This window comes from Myodes glareolus, chromosome 4 (assembly GCF_982192425.1).
Source record: "Myodes glareolus chromosome 4, mMyoGla1.1, whole genome shotgun sequence".
NCBI lineage: Eukaryota > Metazoa > Chordata > Mammalia > Rodentia > Cricetidae > Myodes > Myodes glareolus.
This window is the reverse complement of record NC_142029.1, coordinates 83,549,726-83,566,880: the sequence shown is the minus strand read 5'-3', so window position 1 is coordinate 83,566,880 and position 17,155 is coordinate 83,549,726. Positions and strand designations below refer to the sequence as shown.

General features: G+C 49.7%; 1 protein-coding gene across 1 annotated transcript; it reads right to left on the bottom strand.

The window, feature by feature from the left end:
- Positions 1-360: 360 nt before the first annotated feature.
- Positions 361-16,918, bottom strand: Dnaja4 (DnaJ heat shock protein family (Hsp40) member A4). The gene is made up of 8 exons (XM_085688773.2): positions 16,449-16,918; positions 15,988-16,126; positions 9,568-9,748; positions 6,977-7,081; positions 6,169-6,396; positions 5,031-5,261; positions 1,375-1,475; positions 361-1,285 (listed from the first exon to the last, which is right to left on the bottom strand). Exons 1-8 carry the CDS (start codon positions 16,901-16,903, stop codon positions 1,070-1,072), a joined length of 1,656 nt encoding a protein of 551 aa, XP_085544899.1. The 5' UTR covers positions 16,904-16,918; the 3' UTR covers positions 361-1,069.
- Between the last annotated feature and the right edge of the window lie 237 nt (positions 16,919-17,155).

The window sequence follows — 17,155 nt, the reverse complement described above, 5'->3', positions numbered from 1 at the left end:
GTGGTACTCATGCCAGCTAACTGGAAGAACTTGGTTAGTTCAGTTCTCACCGAGCATCACAAGCAGGAAGCCCTTTGTAGTATGGCTGTGCAGTGAGTGGAACGGGCCTTGAGGAAGGAGCTGTCTGGAGAACAAGGTGAAAATACTGAGGGGTTCTGTGCTATTGCATACCCTTACGTCATCCAGAGACACCAGGTGGCTGTGCTGGGGGCTGAGCCTTCAGCACTCTCCCTTGGGTGCTTCTACACAGAGGCTGCCAGGAACACGGGAGGGTTTAGCCTTCTGAGGGTAAGCACTTTGGTGGGACAACATTGCAAAGGTTGTCAACAGATACTCATTAAAACCACAACGAACAAGGTGTGGGGTCACAGGCAGATGGCTTTATTGGCTTATTTAAAATGGGTTTGTCATCACAAGGCTTGGAAAGTTCAGAAAACTTCCCAGACAGATGGTTAGACAAATCCCTTTCTAACCACTCAAGGGGACAGACAGTAGGAGCTAGACTGGCCCTGCAGCTTTTGAGTGCAGCCTACTCAGTATGAACAGGCATGCTGGGCCAAGTGCAAGCCATATATGTGCTTTTTATTGTCTAAAGTCTAGATTCAGAAATATTAGCAGACCTGAGCTCATACTTCGGTGACTTTGCCAAGGGAGGAAGGGGAGAAAAACCACAGATTAGAGATGGACCAGACCTTCTTGGCCTTTGTTAGGGGCCAAGGATTGCTATCTGGGCCGACTGTGGAACTGAACCATGGCAAAGCCACTAAGAAGCACAAAGGGTCAATGTGGTACTAGCATCTCCAGAGTATGTCCTGAAAGTACAAATGAACAGATTCCATATGCAGACTAGACATGATTGAACTTAAAACATTTAAATATAAATCAAGCTATAACTTAAGTTACAACTAGAAGAGAAACAAGAAAACCCAAAGACAACTCAGCAATGAAGTCTGCTGAACACATACACAGGACACCCCAAACACGAGGCTATTAAAGCGATGCCATTTTCATTGTGCCACGTTTACATTCATCGTGAACTAGTCCGAGCAGGCCATGCCACGCCACGCCATCATGCTGTCTGGCACTGCACACCAGCGCGGGGCCCATCATCATCCTCCTCATAGGCCTCCCTGTGCTGGCGCCAGTTCTGCTCATTGGGATTGAACTCCTTCAGCTCCACCTGATCCATGTCCTCTGTGATCCTCACCTTCTGCCGAGGGGGAAGCAGAACCTCCAGCTGAGAAAGCTTCTCTTGAGGAAGCCAGTGTTTTTCAGGGAAGACGACCTGCGGAGGTGAGCACACAGGGACATGGGGTTTCTTGGCTTTCCGGCCAGGCAGTTGATGGTGTGGCTCAGAGAAAAGGCTGCACTTACTAAAAACTGTATGATCAGCATCCCTTTCTCCAGTGGGGCTTTGTAGATGGGCATTCCCTCGTTGCGTACACACTTCAGGTCTCCATGCTTTATCACCTCACCTGCCACAGAGAAGATTCCAGTATGAGAAAGGAAGACAAAGGAAGCCTGGAGAGGTTGACTCCTAAGGACAGTGACGGTGGGCTCTATTGGGTCCGCACTGATGATGGGCAGATTATCTGACTGGCCCACATCAGGAAGTCAGCAAGCACACTGAGACCTCTACCATAATGTGGAATGGTTTAAAGCCAGGCCCCCCCTCACCTGGCCTCCAATAGGGCCAGAACCTGCCTCGCTGTCTCTTCAAGTGATTGTGGATGTCCCTAACACAGAGATGGTGCCTGTGCTGCTCGCAGGTTCAGGCAGAGCTTAGAAGGGATTCACAGGAGCCGCCCAGCTCCCTGCTCAAGGAACAGTGAGCCAGGTGAGCCCTTGCCTGCTCACAAAGCTCGTGCTCTACTTCAAGCTGGTGAGCTGGGATATCCGCACCACATGCTCTGCCTTGTCCATGCTGGCAATATCTCTAAAGGCAACATGGGAGGTTAGAACCTGGGGCACTTAAGATGCTCACCTAAGACTAAAAGTGTCATCTCCCAATAGGCAAGACATCTGGGACAGAGAGGTGTCTGAAAATGTGCCCATGAAAATGGACAAAGGCTGGGCTATAGTTCAGTTGTCCAGGGGCTTCCTAGTATGCACAAGAGCCTAGTATGCACAAGTCTGCAGCACCACAAAACATAATAGATGAAAACGGACAAGAAAAAGGAATGTTGAGAGAAAATGGGGACGGGATAAAGGAAGCTAAGACATCTTATTTAGCAGTTCCTCCCCAGGGGAACAGCACTCTACAGAAAGTTGATGTCTTTCATGGTAACTTTTCAAGGTCATCAGTAGTTTTAAAATCCGCAGTGTGCCAATGACTCTCTTCTGGTGGTCATCCCTGTAGGATGATAAGGTGACTGCGTGGCTGAATAGGCACGGGTTGCTGAGCCTTTGTGTTGTTAGTGGGAGTGTTTTCTACACCCTTTCTGTTTCTGTTTCCTCAGGTGCCACTTAATACTGTCCTCAGCCCAGCTCCCAAAGCTGCCTCAGACTCGCTAGGAGATGGGAACCCTGAGGCCAAGCGTGGAGAACCATAAGGGAGAAAAGGGAAAAGCCCTGGTCACCCCTGCCAGAGGTAGCCCCTGCTTTAATCAGCCATGAGTCCTCAAGAGGTTCAACAGTGAAGGAAGGGAGGAGAAGATGAAAGAGAAACCAATATCAAAAGAGAAAGGAAAAGAGCAAGACACACACACACACACACACACACACGCACACACACGCACACACACAAAATCCCCCAAAGAAATCCTTATCAGTTTTTTTAGATGCCCTGCCCTTTTTCCTACCTGAGGAAGGAAATGGATTTCTAAGGGTTTGTGTTCCCTCCCTTTGGGGTTCCTTCCCCATAACCCTACTTCTGTCCTTGACTCCCACCTTCCCCAGGCTGGGGGTGGAAAGGCAGAGGGAGTGCTCCCCCTGTAACAGCCCTGCCTGAGGGAATTCTGCCAGGTTGCCCTGAACTCATCATATTCTCACCCTTGGTCAAGAACAGACTTTTCCAAAGAAGCCATTCAAATGCTGCAAGCCCTGGCTCTAAGAACGGCTACATCTGGGTTGAGGCAATGTTTGGGGTCTGAAACACAACAACCAGGCTGGTTCTGTTTATAGCAATGACTTAAAGCCTTGTGTGAACCACAGTCCTTAAACGTTCTACTTCAAGTGACAGGAGGGACTGGGCAGCTGGGAGGGTTGTGGCGCGGAGCCTGTAGAAAGGCATCGGCTTTTAAAACTGTACAGACTGCATCACTGTGCAGTGCTTCCCACTGACCCTTGGTTAAGTATATGTAAGTACGTGCACGTACGCATGCGCAGCACAAACGGAAGAGCAAATGGGGTAAAAGGTTAGTGGCAAATCTCATACTGGTGGACCTTGTATGTTTTTATCTCTACAACTTTTTGTAAGCTTGAGAAATGTTTTGTTTTTGAGACGGTCTCATTCTTACAGCTTTTTCTACGTCTGGTCCTCTTGCTCAAGCTCTACCTGCTCAGCTTACGAGCCTGCACCGGCACACCTGGTCTGTGTGGTGCTGGGGACTGAATCTAGAACTGCGCTCTATCCACTGAGCTACATCCCCAGCACATACACACATCCAGTCTCCACTGAAAAAGCATCTTTCAGACTCAGCCCAGGCTGGCTTCAGTCTTGCAATCTCTGGCTCCAGCATACTGAGTACTAGGATTATGTGCATATACCATCATGCATATAAGTTTGAAACTCGGGTTTTTAAAAATCACCATAAATTGATGAGTTTAGAAATGCAATCTCATTTTCCACCATCTCCAGCAAAGGAGGAGTCAGAGGGGGGCGACAGACAAGACTGGGAAGAAGAGAAGGCAGGAAGAGGAAATGGGCAGAGGCAGGAGCGGTCCTGGAGACTGGCCACAGACGCAGGTACTCGCCTGCCCCCACAGGACTTCAGTCTTATCACCAGCTCCTGCCGCCTGTGCTGCAGGCTCAGCCAGTTACAACCTCCAACCCCCTTATTGGTAAACTCTGCCTGTGCCAAGACCCTAGAGCACCTAGAATGGTTAGCTTCTTCCATATTATTCAGACACCTTGGCTGTGCACTGCTGCCTTTACCACTAGCCCAGCCTCAACCTCAGTCCCTTCTAGACAGGTGCTCTAGAGCCAGCATGGATCCACGACGTGTGTAAACAGCAGCCTTCCTGGGGTCCTAGGACCCCTTTTCAGCCGAGAGACAACTCCCATGGCTGTGTGCAGTCAGTTCCTGTGGAAGCCTCTGAAGATATGCTCACAGCTAATGTCTCCCCCCAACATCAGGAAAATGCTATTTGAAAGCATTCCCATATATAGCAGCTCAGAAACCAGAGGAACATACAGAATCAGCACAGACCCTACTTGATAGAAAAGGCTTGTGGTCAGCTGTGTTCTACTACCAAATGTGTAAATTTTAAGCTTAACTGGAAGACTCTAGATAAAGTTTCAGGCTCAGAAGACTCTTACTTGAGAGCCCACTTCCTACCCCAGGAGAATAGTAAAGAAATTCATCGCATTCTCCAGGCATGTGGCAACTTCACAGCGTGAGGCTGATGAGAAGCGCAGCAGGTAAAGGCTCTGACTGCACAAACGACGCCCCGAGTGGGACCCCCAGAACCCGAGAGGACAGGATCGACTCCCCAAAGTTGTCCTCTGACCTACACACACACACAGAGTATATCGTAAGAAATTAAATTTAGGGGCTTGAAAGATGGTTTAGCAGTTGAGAATAGGTTCTGTTCTTATAGTTCAGGAGCAGAGTCTGAACATGTCAGGTGACTGCTTGTTTGTAACGCTAGCTCCAGGAAGATCCTCTGGCCTCCACAGGTACATTTACACTAACGCACATACCCACACAAGGACATATACACGTATGCATAATTAAAAATATATCTTTAAAAGAATAAGATGACTTCATTATTTTAAAATATTTAGGGAGTACTAAGCTGCACTTGTGAATACAGACTGCTGTGCACGAACTGATGGTCAACATGCAGACGGGGAGGGTGGTACCTACCTGACCTGGATGTGATAACAAGGACTCGATCATCCAGCGTTTTTATGGTCTTCTTGAAGCCACAAAGAGCTTCAGAAAGCTGAATTTTCATTTTCATGATCAAATCATGGCCTCGTCTCTGAAAGACACTATGATCCTTCTGATCAAGCACAATTATGACATCACCAGGCTCCAGCTCAGGCTCCTGATCTCCTTCTCCATGAAACAGTATCTTTTGCCCATCCTTCATACCTATGAAACATCACCCTGCGGATTAGCCACTTCTCACTGCTAGAGCTCAGTGAGATCTTTGGGGACTCTTAACTCATTAAACCTCTCAGCCTCCCGTGGGCGCGGTGTTGGAGGAGTAGCTGGGACAATTGCCAAGCAAAGGCTTTACTTCCACCACTGGCTGAGTCAAAGGTGAAGCAGGAAGAGGGTAAATAAGATCCCACATCTGACCAGATCACACTCCTAGGCCACGTGCACTCAAGTGTGTGGAGGTCACAACCCACTTCAGGCTCTGTGGTCTGAAGCCAAGAGAATGTTGGTTACAGACACAAGGTCAAGGCAGGTTTAAGGTCTTCTAGCAGCTCATGATTTGACCTTTGGCCTCATCTGATACATGACATATTTGCTGGATCAGAAATTCAGAATCAGGATCTTTGGAAAAACAGAAGGGACAGAAATGTGCCTTAAGATGATGGTACCAGATGAGACAACAAGGAAAGGTACTGCATTTGGGAGAATCTGGAGCAGCAGAGGAGAAAGTGTGTGTGTGTGTGTGTGTGTGTGTGTGTGTGTGTGTGTGTGTGTAGGGAAGGGACAGGTTCAAAAACCTTTGAAAGCTCTGGCACCCAGTGAGCAATAAAAGCTGTTGGGAAGAATACTTCAAAAGATTCCAAAGGACACTGAGGAGGACAGGTGAGGGCAGCTGAACAGCCCTGAAGTCAAGGCTTCATTGGGAAAACTTTTAAAAGTTTTTCTGTGACCTCGTTGGTCCTTCCTCAGGCCAGGAAAGGTCATAGGAAGATGACCTAGAAAGGGGCTCCTGGCCGTCCTTGTCTGGTAAACATGCTGCCACACAGCCACATCGCTGACACCCCATGGATGCCAAGATCAGCGTGTGAGCCCTACGGCACTAAGCATGCAGCCTCACCTTTCTCCACGTGTACCTCAATAACCTTCTTCTCGCGGATAACTTTGGCACCGCTGCAGTTCTCGCAACGGTCCTTGGGGTTGATGCGCTCGCCCTGGCCCTTGCACTCGATGCACACAGTCTGGATCTGCTGCACCATGCCCGGCCCGATCTGCTGAATATGGATCTGCATCCCCCGCCCCTTGCACAGAGGGCACTTCTCCACGGACCCCTTCTTTCCGCCAATGCCTGCGGAGGTGGGAGACAACAAGCAGGAGAGATGCACTCCTTTCAGTGGGGAGCCGCCTATCCCGCTGGGCACTGCCTTGTGGCTGTGTGGAAGGAACAGGCAGGCAGAGCCTCTCCAGATGTTAACATCTAAACCCCAGGGCGCTCACACCCACGCCACAGGTGCATGGCATGCAGGGAACTGCAAGACACCAGTCATATCAGTGCAGGCTGTCACAGCTGGACTAGCTCTCTGTGGACGACATTTGTGTGAATTATATTAACCTACATAAGGCTTTACTGGGACACAGGCACATTCCCTCACACGCTGTGATGGCAGATGAAAGCTGACGATGTTTGCTGTCGCACCCTTTGCAGAGAAACCACCAACCCCCACATTAGGAGAAATGTCCAGATTTTGAAACTTTTAGGATAAATATCAACACATCGAATAGCTGTTCAACCCAGAAAAATAGAAACATTCAAACAGGTGGGACTGCAGGGTTCCCTGTTTACAAACCCTGCTTGGTACCCACATTTGAAAAGATCAAGTAGAAGCAAGAGATCTGAGCATGAGTGTCGTTCCAAAATTAGTTTTTACCTTCACATTTCTCACAGATTATATTTTTCTGGAGGGCCAGTTTCTTAGTGATTCCATTATATAAGTCTTCCAGAGTTACTGACAGCTGGTGTACGACATTCTTGCCTGCCGAGGGAGAGAGCCAGTTACCGGACTGATCCGACCACTGTTTTACACTATACCACATGACCCTTGCAGAGTCCCTATTGTACAATATTAGTTAAATATGTGCTACATTTGTTTATGCTGTGGAACATTTGTTTAATGATGCAAAGATGTGTTGCATTCTTTATGCTGTGTTTGTTTAACTCAGTGAAGCTGTGTCACTTTGCCTGTCTAACACCTGATTGGTCTAATAAGGAGCTGAATGGCCAGTAGTGAGGCAGGAGAAAGGATAGGCAGGGCAGGATGGCAGAGAAAATAAACAGAAGGAGAACTACGAGAAGAGAAGATCAAGGAGCAAGAAAAGAGGAGGCGAGCTACCCAGCCAGCCTCGGAGTAAGAAATAAAGCAAGATATACAGAAATAGAGGAAAGTAAAAGTCCAGAGACAAAAAGGTAGACGGGATAATTTAAGTTAAAAAAAAAAAGCTGGCTAGAAACAAGCCAAGCTAAGGCCAGGCATTCATAAGAAATAGACTGTGAGTGTGATTTCTTTGGGACCTGGGTGGTGGACCCGAAGAGAGCTCGGAGAGTAAAAAATAAGTCCCCAATCCTCAGAGCTGGGGCCGCCTCCTCCCCCAGAGAAGTAAGGCTTCATCATCAAACCAACCCATCCTACAGGTCCCCTGCCATGGGAGAGCTTCCACCTCTCAGAAAGCCTCCACCTGTTTTCTGAGAGCACGTCTGAGGGCAGGGAGACATGAAGTCCTCCACGGGACAGCCCTTTCCTCAGATGAAGGGCTGAGTCTCCCCCACTGACTTCTGCACGGGCACCAGACCGCTCACTCTCCAAGCCTCCTGCAGTGCATGGACAAGCAGCAACGCTTTCTCTGACCAAATCTTCTATCTGCATGCAGGATGGGGAGGGGGTCAAGCCCTCAGGTGCAGTACACCTGCTCCGGGGGACCAACACAGCAGCACCTTCTCTGCTGCCCAGGTGTTCTGGGCGTCACTAGGACAAGGTGTCCTGGTTTATTGGCTGCCAACTTTGAGAGATGACTTAATTAAGGGTGTGAAGCTTTTTATTTCAGGACAGCTAGAGCTGGGCAAGAGAATGCCCGGAGCTTTAATCATGTGCACACCGTCAATTACACGAGCAGGCAGAACACCCAGAGGCGGGGGACAGATTTTCCCTCATAAACACTGGGATTTTCAGAACACTGTGTGCACAGAATCGACACCCATGCTTTTTAAAGTTCAAAGCCAATTATAACGTGAGAACAAATACACTCACCCAGGGTTTCTCACAGGCCATAGTCACACATCTTAAAACTAATGAAAGACACATTTCTCCTGATTTTATCTAGCAGCGTAGTCAGCTTGGCTGCCTATATGGCTTTAGGATCCAAAGTGGATTATCAGCAGTGAGCTGGCAGGGGAGGGGCTGTGGGCCAGGGAGAGAATTCACTAACACAGCAGTCACCGCGGGCAGCAGCGGTGAGGAGAGCCTGAGGGTGGAGCACAGTGGGCAGGGGGAGTTATCTAACGTGCACCAAGCTCTGGGAGGCAGAAGCAGGAGGATCACAAGCTCAAGATCAACCCTCAGCTACACAGGGGATTTGAGGGCAGCCTAGGACACATGGAATCCTGAAGCGTAAGGGGAAGATGAACCCAAGGCAGCAGGAGGTTGGGCTCATTTACCTCCTGGGTTGAAGCTGTCAGCCAGAATGGATTTTGAAAAAGTCATTTATTTTACAAAGATTTTAAAACAGAGGTCAACTCCGTCTCTTAGAAAATCTGATGTTGGCTGGGGATGAGGCCACCCTGAACAGGGCAGTGTCCCCATCACAGTAATGAGGGAGCCTACAGGCCCTAGCCTAGATGGGGCCCAAGAGTTGATGAGAAGTGGTGGGGGGAGGGGAGAGGGAAGAGGGACACTCTTGATAGAAGATTTGCTAAGCACTGAGGTGTCAATTATGTCCCTTTGGACACTTTGGTGCCTGATCCAAAACAGATTGACTTGACCTTCCAAGGGTATCACTATGCAACTCTGGCTGGCCTAGAACTCAGTAAAACTCCTACCCCGGCCTCCTGGATGCTAGCAGTACGCGTGTTCCTCTATTCTGTCTATAAACCCATCCACTCTTTTTATGTGGAACACTGGAAAGGTACACACACAAGAACTTCCAGCAGCCTGAATACTAAAATTCAGAACTATTTTAAAAATCCCCAAATACCACAGCCACACCCTTTTAAAGCATACATCTTGATTCCTGCAACATGTACAATATAAAGCTTGCTTACATTGTTTACAAACATTACAGGCTGGGAAGATAGCTCAGAGAGTAAGGGCATTTACCACCAAGCCTGAGAACCTGAGTTCCGAAGGAGAGAAGCAACTCTTGCAAGTTGTCTCTGTCTTACACACAGTGCTGCTCGTGCATGCACGCACGCACACACACGTACACACACACACAAATAAATGGGAAAAATTAAGTTCAAACCATTTACCTCTTCTCTCTCTAGTCATCCGTCCTCCACCACCAAAGAACATGTCAAAGATATCCATGGGTGAAGAGAAGCTGGGGCTACCCGAGCCCCCTTCTTTAATTGCCTGTTCTCCACCTTGGTCATAGATGTCTCTTTTCTTTGGATCTGAAAGTACTTCATATGCCTGGGATATAAGTTTAAACTTTGGGGAAAAAAATGAGAGATTTAAAATGAGTCCCAGAGAGGTTTGAGATATTTTCCTATATGCAAGCCTACCTCCAAATGTAATCACAAAAGCCAATCCCTCCAGCCATTAGTCTACATATTTGTTGTCTTTTTTAAGTGGGGCGTAAGGGACAAATATCATAAAGAAATTTGTTCCGAGAACAGGGCTAGAAATAGGAAGGGGGAAAAAGCTTGTCTCCACACAGGCAGAACCAGCTAGAAGACATGGGGTTCCCCTGGAGATGGGAGATCCAGCAAGGCTTCACCTATAAACGGCTGCAGCCCAGGGCTCCAGGTGCCCCCAGGCTTTCCAGCTAGAGGGACCACGTTACTAGTTTACAGGTGTGAAATTCAACCACAGCCACCTGTAAGCACCTGCTGGCATGCCAGCTGCTGCGGGTAGACCTGTACTGCCCCTCACAGTCCTGCCCGACAATCCTGGCATCCCCAGTTGGGCATAGGGGAGATATTCACCTGCCTCACCTGTCAACAAATCCTATTCCCCCAGCCATCATTCCTGAACTTGGTGACAGACATAGAACCCCATGTGTGGCACACCTGCCAGAAATTTATCACCAGAAGCCAGCTGTAGAAAAGAACTAGTAGCTGGGCAGTGGTGACCACACCTTTAATCCCAGCACTAGGGAGGCAGAGGCAGGAGGATCTCTGAGTTCGAGGCCAACCTGGTCTACAGAGCGAGTTCCAGGACAGTCAGGGCTACACAGAGAAACCCTGTCTCAAAATCCAAAAAATAAACAAACAACAAAAAGAACTAGGAAACCCAAATTGAGGGAGAGACAGTCTGTAAGTCTAAAAGATAAATAAACCAAACACAGAGGTTCATTCTGGGGTGTATTATGCACAGGAAAAAAATGGTTATAAAGGATGCTATTGGAACAAATGGGGAAATATTAAATATGTTACCATGTGAAAGTCATACGTTTGCTAACTACTATGGTATCCTTTCTCCCAGGGAGAGTGTGCGGCATACAGTATTTAACTGCATATTATTCACAAAAGCTCTAGCAAATAGGACAACTGTGTGACCATTTATTTGTCGTTGTGGAGGGTATGTTTCCTGTCACGCTCTTCTCAAGTATATAGACCTTCCTAAAATAAGACATACGCTAAAACACACGGTTCTGTCCTCTGATGTCTTGTGACCTCGCTCCTTCCAGCCTGCTCTGCACCAAGCCTGTGAACTGGGACCCTCCCAAGCCACCATCCTTGCAGCCATCTACAACCCAGCTCTGCCTTCCTCCCCCACCCCCACCCCCGGCCTCTGATGGTTTTGTTTTGCTTTTCTATATAGTCTCACTTTGTAGCACAGGCTGGCCTAGAACTCACTGTATCACCCAGGATGACTTCAAACTCACAAGTCTTCCTGCCTCCATCTTCCAAGTTCCCGATCCCAATTCTGGCTCTAGTCCACAGCCTCATTGCTCTTTCTGAAACTGTACCATGTGCCCCAGGGGTCCCTGTGACAAGCACAGGTCTTCCTGTCTCTGCTGGAAGCCTCCTTTCCCAGCCCAACCCCACATGTCCCGTCCCAGCTTCCAAACTACAAGCCCACCTGCGGTCTCTCAGCCCTTCCAAGGGCAATATTTTCTATCAAGTTGTACCATCTATTTCTTGTTTTGTTTTATTTTGGTTTGGTTTGAGACTGGGTTTCTTTGTGGAACAGTTCTGAATATCCTGGAACTCTTTTTGTAGACCAGGCTGGCCTCTAACTTACAGAGATCCACTGCCTCTGCCTCCTGAGTGCTGGGATTAAAAGCATGCACCACCACTACCCAGACTTGCTGTACCATCTATTACATGCTATGGCCCACTGTAAGAGAAGCCCCATGAAGACAGGGTTTCTGTCAACTTGGAGTACTAAGGGCATCCCTAAGCCTACAACTGTGTCTGCCATTTGGATGATACTTAGCAAATATTTACTAAACAAAGAGCTCAATTCTGGAAGTTCAGATATGAATGAGGTTGGCTCTTGGCCCTCCTGAGGCTGGTCTTTACTCTGAAGGGCAGAAGTATGTGTATGTGTACATATCCATATGTGCATGTAGGCTCCCCTGGAGGACAGAGGGGACATAAGGATCCCCCTGATCTGGGTGCCAGGGACCCACACATGGTAAGCGCTCTTAACCTCTCTGCCATTTCTGCAGCCCCCAGGAGGGAGTCTTAAAAAGCCTTCCTGGGGAAGATGGCTCAGTGGGTACAAGTGCTTACCATGCAAACCTGATGACCCAAGTTCAGATCCCCAGAACACACACAGAAGCTGTTGTGGTGTACATCTGTAATCCTCCAGGGCGAAGGGAGGAGACAGGGGTTGCTCTAGGGCCAACTAGCCTGGAGTACTCTGCAGAGCAGCAGAAACAAGAAAGGTGCAGCTTCGAAAGCAAGGCAGAAGGCAAGTACTGACTTCACAAGTTGTCTCCCCTCCACCAGAGGCCACGGCATGCATGTACCTCCACGCTAACACACACAAAGCCATCAGCATCATACACCTGGCAGTTAGATCTTTAGACAAATTCATTCCTCTAATTTTTTTTTCAAGGAAGTGAGTATCACCCACTACCATTGCTTTCTTTAGCAAAACAAAACCATAAAAACACACCAACCTGAGACACAGGGGTTCCCTAAATAGTTTGGAAGGTCAGGAACTAACAAGCTCCCTGCCCCTAGGGCTTCTGGTCTCTTTGAAAGTAAGGATGCTCCAGGAGTGGGCCTACTAAAACACTCACCAAATACCCAGAATGCCCCAAAGAGGCTTGGACCTAACAGACAGACTGAAGAATAGAACAGAACTGTTCTGTCACTTGGTGGACTCAGCTGCAGGCCAGACCTGATGGGACAGAGGCCCCAAATGCTGGTAACAGGTTCTCCTACCTCTGGGGACCCTGTACTCCAGGGTCTAATTCAGCTCCTATGAAGGTCTCCTTTCTTCCCAGTTGGGATTAGGGTTCTCTGATCTTTACCATAGACCTTTCATGGACTTCAGCTAAGAAATGGCTCTGAGAGCCACATAGGTTATGATAAGTTATTAAGTGAAGAAAAAAGAAAGCCAGGTATATTAGCTCATCCTATAGTTCCTGCACCCGAGGAGACTGAGGCAGGAGGGTTGCCATGAAGTCACCTGCACTACTGGATGAGACTGTAACAACATGAAAACAGAAACAAAAGAAAGGAAGAAGGGTGGGTGGGAGTGGGGGTGATTGGAGAGGCTCACGGTCGGAACCGGCATGCTCTGAGAGACTTTTCTTTTATACGCTGAAACTTCCTAGCTTTTCCTTTTTCTTTAAGACAGGGTCTAACAAATCCCAGGTTGCCCACAAACTTACTATATAGCAAAAATAGCCTTGAACTTCAGATCCATTTGCTTTTATCTCCCAAGTGCTAGGATTGCAGGCATATACCACGACACCTGTCTGATGTGGCACTGGGGACCAACTCCCAGGGCCCTGTGCATGCTGGGTAAGCACTTTACCAACTGATCTATAGGCCCAGCTCATTCTCTGAAACTTTCTGTACTGTAACAGTCTGCCAAGAGCTTTATCTTGAAAACCTGTCACTCAAACTAAAATTTACAATGGAACTGGCCAAAGGACCAGACACATCTCAATAAATGATGTCCTCTCGCCATCCCTGAAAGGGACTATTGCTGGCCTGCACCCCCCCCGCCCCAGGTCTTGCAGAAAACCAACTGCAGCTAGAACAAGCACAGACTCCATGCAGGGCAGAGTGACGACAAACACAGGCTGCCCACTGCTTAGCAACACAGGACAACAGAGCAGAAAACAAAGACCAACACTGAGGGCTTCCCAGCTGTCCCAGGACAAGGTGGGGAAGCACAGACTCAGTCTAATTGTGAGGACGACCTTAATCCAGTGACAAACTTAGGTGGAAAAAAAACCCCAGCAAATTCCCACCCAAAACTACCCACAAAATCCTCACGAAAAAACCTGGGGAAATAGCCGGCATGGTGTGCCCAGCACATCCCAGGACAAAAGAAGTTGTGTGATGAGTGATGAAGGGAAGGAGCCTCCTGGGGATCTCTCTAGCAGTTTCTAGAGATTGTGTCCCTAGTCTCCTCACCCCCACTGCTCTGCAATCCACAGTTCCCCCCAGTCCTCCTCCACTCTGGCTCTCCCCCCACTTCTGGGAACGCTCCTGCATATATGTCGAATTACAGAATTAAAGTCTGTTTCTTCTCCTGACTTCGTTATTCACTCAGGCTGCCAACGAACACTTCCATTTACACGGCATGACTAGACCCCCCCCCACACACACACACACTCATGTGGAACAGGCACTAGACCAATAAGGTCCATTAGGGAATTGTCCCCTCATGGGAAGTAGAGAGGGAGGTGCATTTCCAAAAGTGGGTACACATTGCCCCACTCCCCGCAAAAAAAAAGATGGACCTGCCCCATCTCACTGTGTAAAAGATTTATTTAATACTAACTTGAATACCTGGCTATAAACAAATATTCGTTTCAAACAAAGGGTAAATGACCTGCCCAGGCAAGTAGGTACTATGTGAAGAGGGCAAATGTAACCACACCAAATGCACCCTCATCTCAAATGGCAAGCAAATGGGGAACTGCTTGGTGAACGTGATGTGACTGGAACCCAGAGTGCAAGGCTTTCCCCCAAGCTGCTTGCTGAATATGATGTCAGAAGCCTAGAAGCTCTCCTTAAAGGAGAGTGTCAGCAGGGCTGGAGAGGCAGCTCAGCAGTTAAGAGCACTGGCTGCTCTTGCAGAGGACCAGGGTTCAATTCCCAGCACCCACATGGTAGCTCACAACTGTCTATAACTCCAGTCCCAGAGGACCCAACATCCACGGGCACCACAGGCAGGCACGTGGTGCACAAATACACACTCAGGCAAAGCACCCATACACAAAGAAATATCAAAAACAGAATGTCAGCAACAGACAACCAGGAACTGAGGGAATACATCTGCAAATCACCAACACAATGCAGAAGCCAGTGATGTTAAAAAGCTACAGTAAGCCACCTAAATATAGACCAGAGCACACAAACGGGTAGAATGGTCTTACAGAGAAGTGCTTGAAACTTGTGACAGCCACGTTCGGCACATGTGGCTAAATATAAATATTCTATCATTGCTGCCACCAGCCAGCCTTCCTTAAGTAGCTTGCCTGCTTCAGCTTGGAATTACAAAGACAGACAGATATTTTGATCCAAGTGTCATTTCCACAGGTCTAAATGCTAGACGGGATGGATAATCGGTGGCTCCAAAAGCAGTCCAGACGCCACTGCTCTCAGCTTCTACCATGGCACTCATCCCCAAACTCATCTGGGACATCCAAAAGTTTTTTTGCTCCCCCTTTTGGTTTGCTTGTTTTGTTTTTTAAATGGCAGGCGTGAAGGGGGAAAAAATGGGATAGCTAGCCAGCTCTCCTTACAATGGCTGGTACACTTAGTCGCCTATTCAGGTGGGGCATGTCCTCTTTGGGAACAAAATGAATGTTTTATTTCTGTAAACAGGATGAAAGGTTTAATTTAGGTCACTAATATGCAGAGCATTTCAGCCTATTATCTGTAGATACTTATGGTCAACTGCGGGTCATTTGTCACAGGAAACCCGGAGTTCTCACTATAAACAGATGTGTCAGGTTACAGACTTCTGCATCCCTGTTTAACAACAACCAAAAAAGTGACAATTCGGTGTCCTAAAACTGGATACAGGCAGGAGGTGGCCTCACAGATCACATCCACTCATTTCCTCTCAAAAAACCTAGACAACCTAGTTGTCTAGGGTACAACTGAGATCACAAAAACATCCCTAGGGCTTATGCAACAAATGGAATATAAACACAAAAGTAGTTCGCTGCCAGCGGTGCCCACCAAGCACGCAGCGTCTGTTCACCCGTGCCGGGGTTTCTGGTTAGCTGGCGTCCTCTCCCACAGGAATGCCAGAAGGAGCTGAGAGAGCTGGGCTCGCACAGGTTAGTGCTGGAGCCCACCAGGGTCCTCAACAGCCGAGAGGCAGAGGCTCCAAAAACACTTGTAGAGTGGCTGCTGGGGCTCGCAGCCCGCATCAGACGCACCCGGCTAGGTGTCCCCCACTGACCGCGCCCCGCGGCCTCCCTCGGACTGGCTTGGCGCCTGCAGACAGCCTCCGCGCCGCCGTCAATAATTCACAGCCCGGGTCCTCCAGTGACCCCGGCGCCCCCCGCAGCCCCGCACCTTCTCGCCCTCATCCGGGTTCTTGTCCGGGTGGTACTTGAGCGCCAGCTTCCTATAGGCCTTCTTGATCTCCTCCGGGGACGCGCTGGGCTTCACCCCCAGGATGTCATAGTACTCGGTTTCCTTCACCATCTTGTTTCTACGGGGTGGGGCGGGCGAGGCGGGTCAGCGCGTCCCCGACGCCCCCGGGGCCCCCGGCCCGCGCCCCCGCCGCCGGCCTGCGCGTCACCGTCTCGGTCGCCGCCGCTCCCGGGGCTCTGTCCCGAGCGTGCGCCCGGGACCCACTTGCGCGCCTGGCACAGCCGCACTCGAGCCGCCGGCGCCTCCGCCGCGGGCTTTTATTCGGCGCCGGCGGAAGGTTCCGCTAGGAGGCGTGACGCCATAAAGACCCAGAACCTTCGCGGAGGTTCCGGCGGCTCCTGGGCTCGGTTCTCGGGCCAGCCCGGCGCGCGCGCGCTCACCCGCTCTCCTCGGATGTCTGCTCCTCCGGCTGGCCGTCCGACTCCCCGGAGCTCCAGTTCTGACTCCCGCCGCGGGCCATGGTGCAGGGCTCGGGCTTCGTAGCGGAGGGCTCCGGTTTCGGGGTGGAGGGTGTCCGCTGCCGACTGTCACGCCGCCCCGAGGCCGGCCCCTTGCCCTTGCGTGGGTCCGCGGGGTTGACCCGCTCTGGGATCCGCTGGCCTGCAGGAGGACCTCGTGTGCGCGAACCCTGGGCGGGTAGCTTGGACTGGGAGGGCTGTGAGCGTGCCACCGGCCCCACCCGGCTTCTGCCCCGGGGTGTGGCTGCCTTCTGTTCGGTCACTGCAGGGGTGTGCTCTGGGGCCTGCCTCGGATTGTTGCATTTTTGAGGGGGTTGGGGATGGCTGCCCTCTGTGGTGGTGTCGAGAGCCTGTGGTTGCTGTTTCCCCCTAGGCATCTTGAAGGCTGGATGACCCTTAGCCTTTGCAGGTGTGAACAGTGGTCTTCAGATGGCCTGAGTTTGGACACTGGTCTTTATACTGCCCACAGCTGGAAACCTCATAAGTACCCCAAGGGTGAGGAGTGACGTCTCCCAGCTGTGAGCAGTGTTGACGTCTGTCACGTGTGAGCAGTGACATCTCCCAAGACTCTCAAGGATGGGCAGTGATCCTTTTCTCAGGAGTGGGTATTCCGCCTCCCCCAACATATC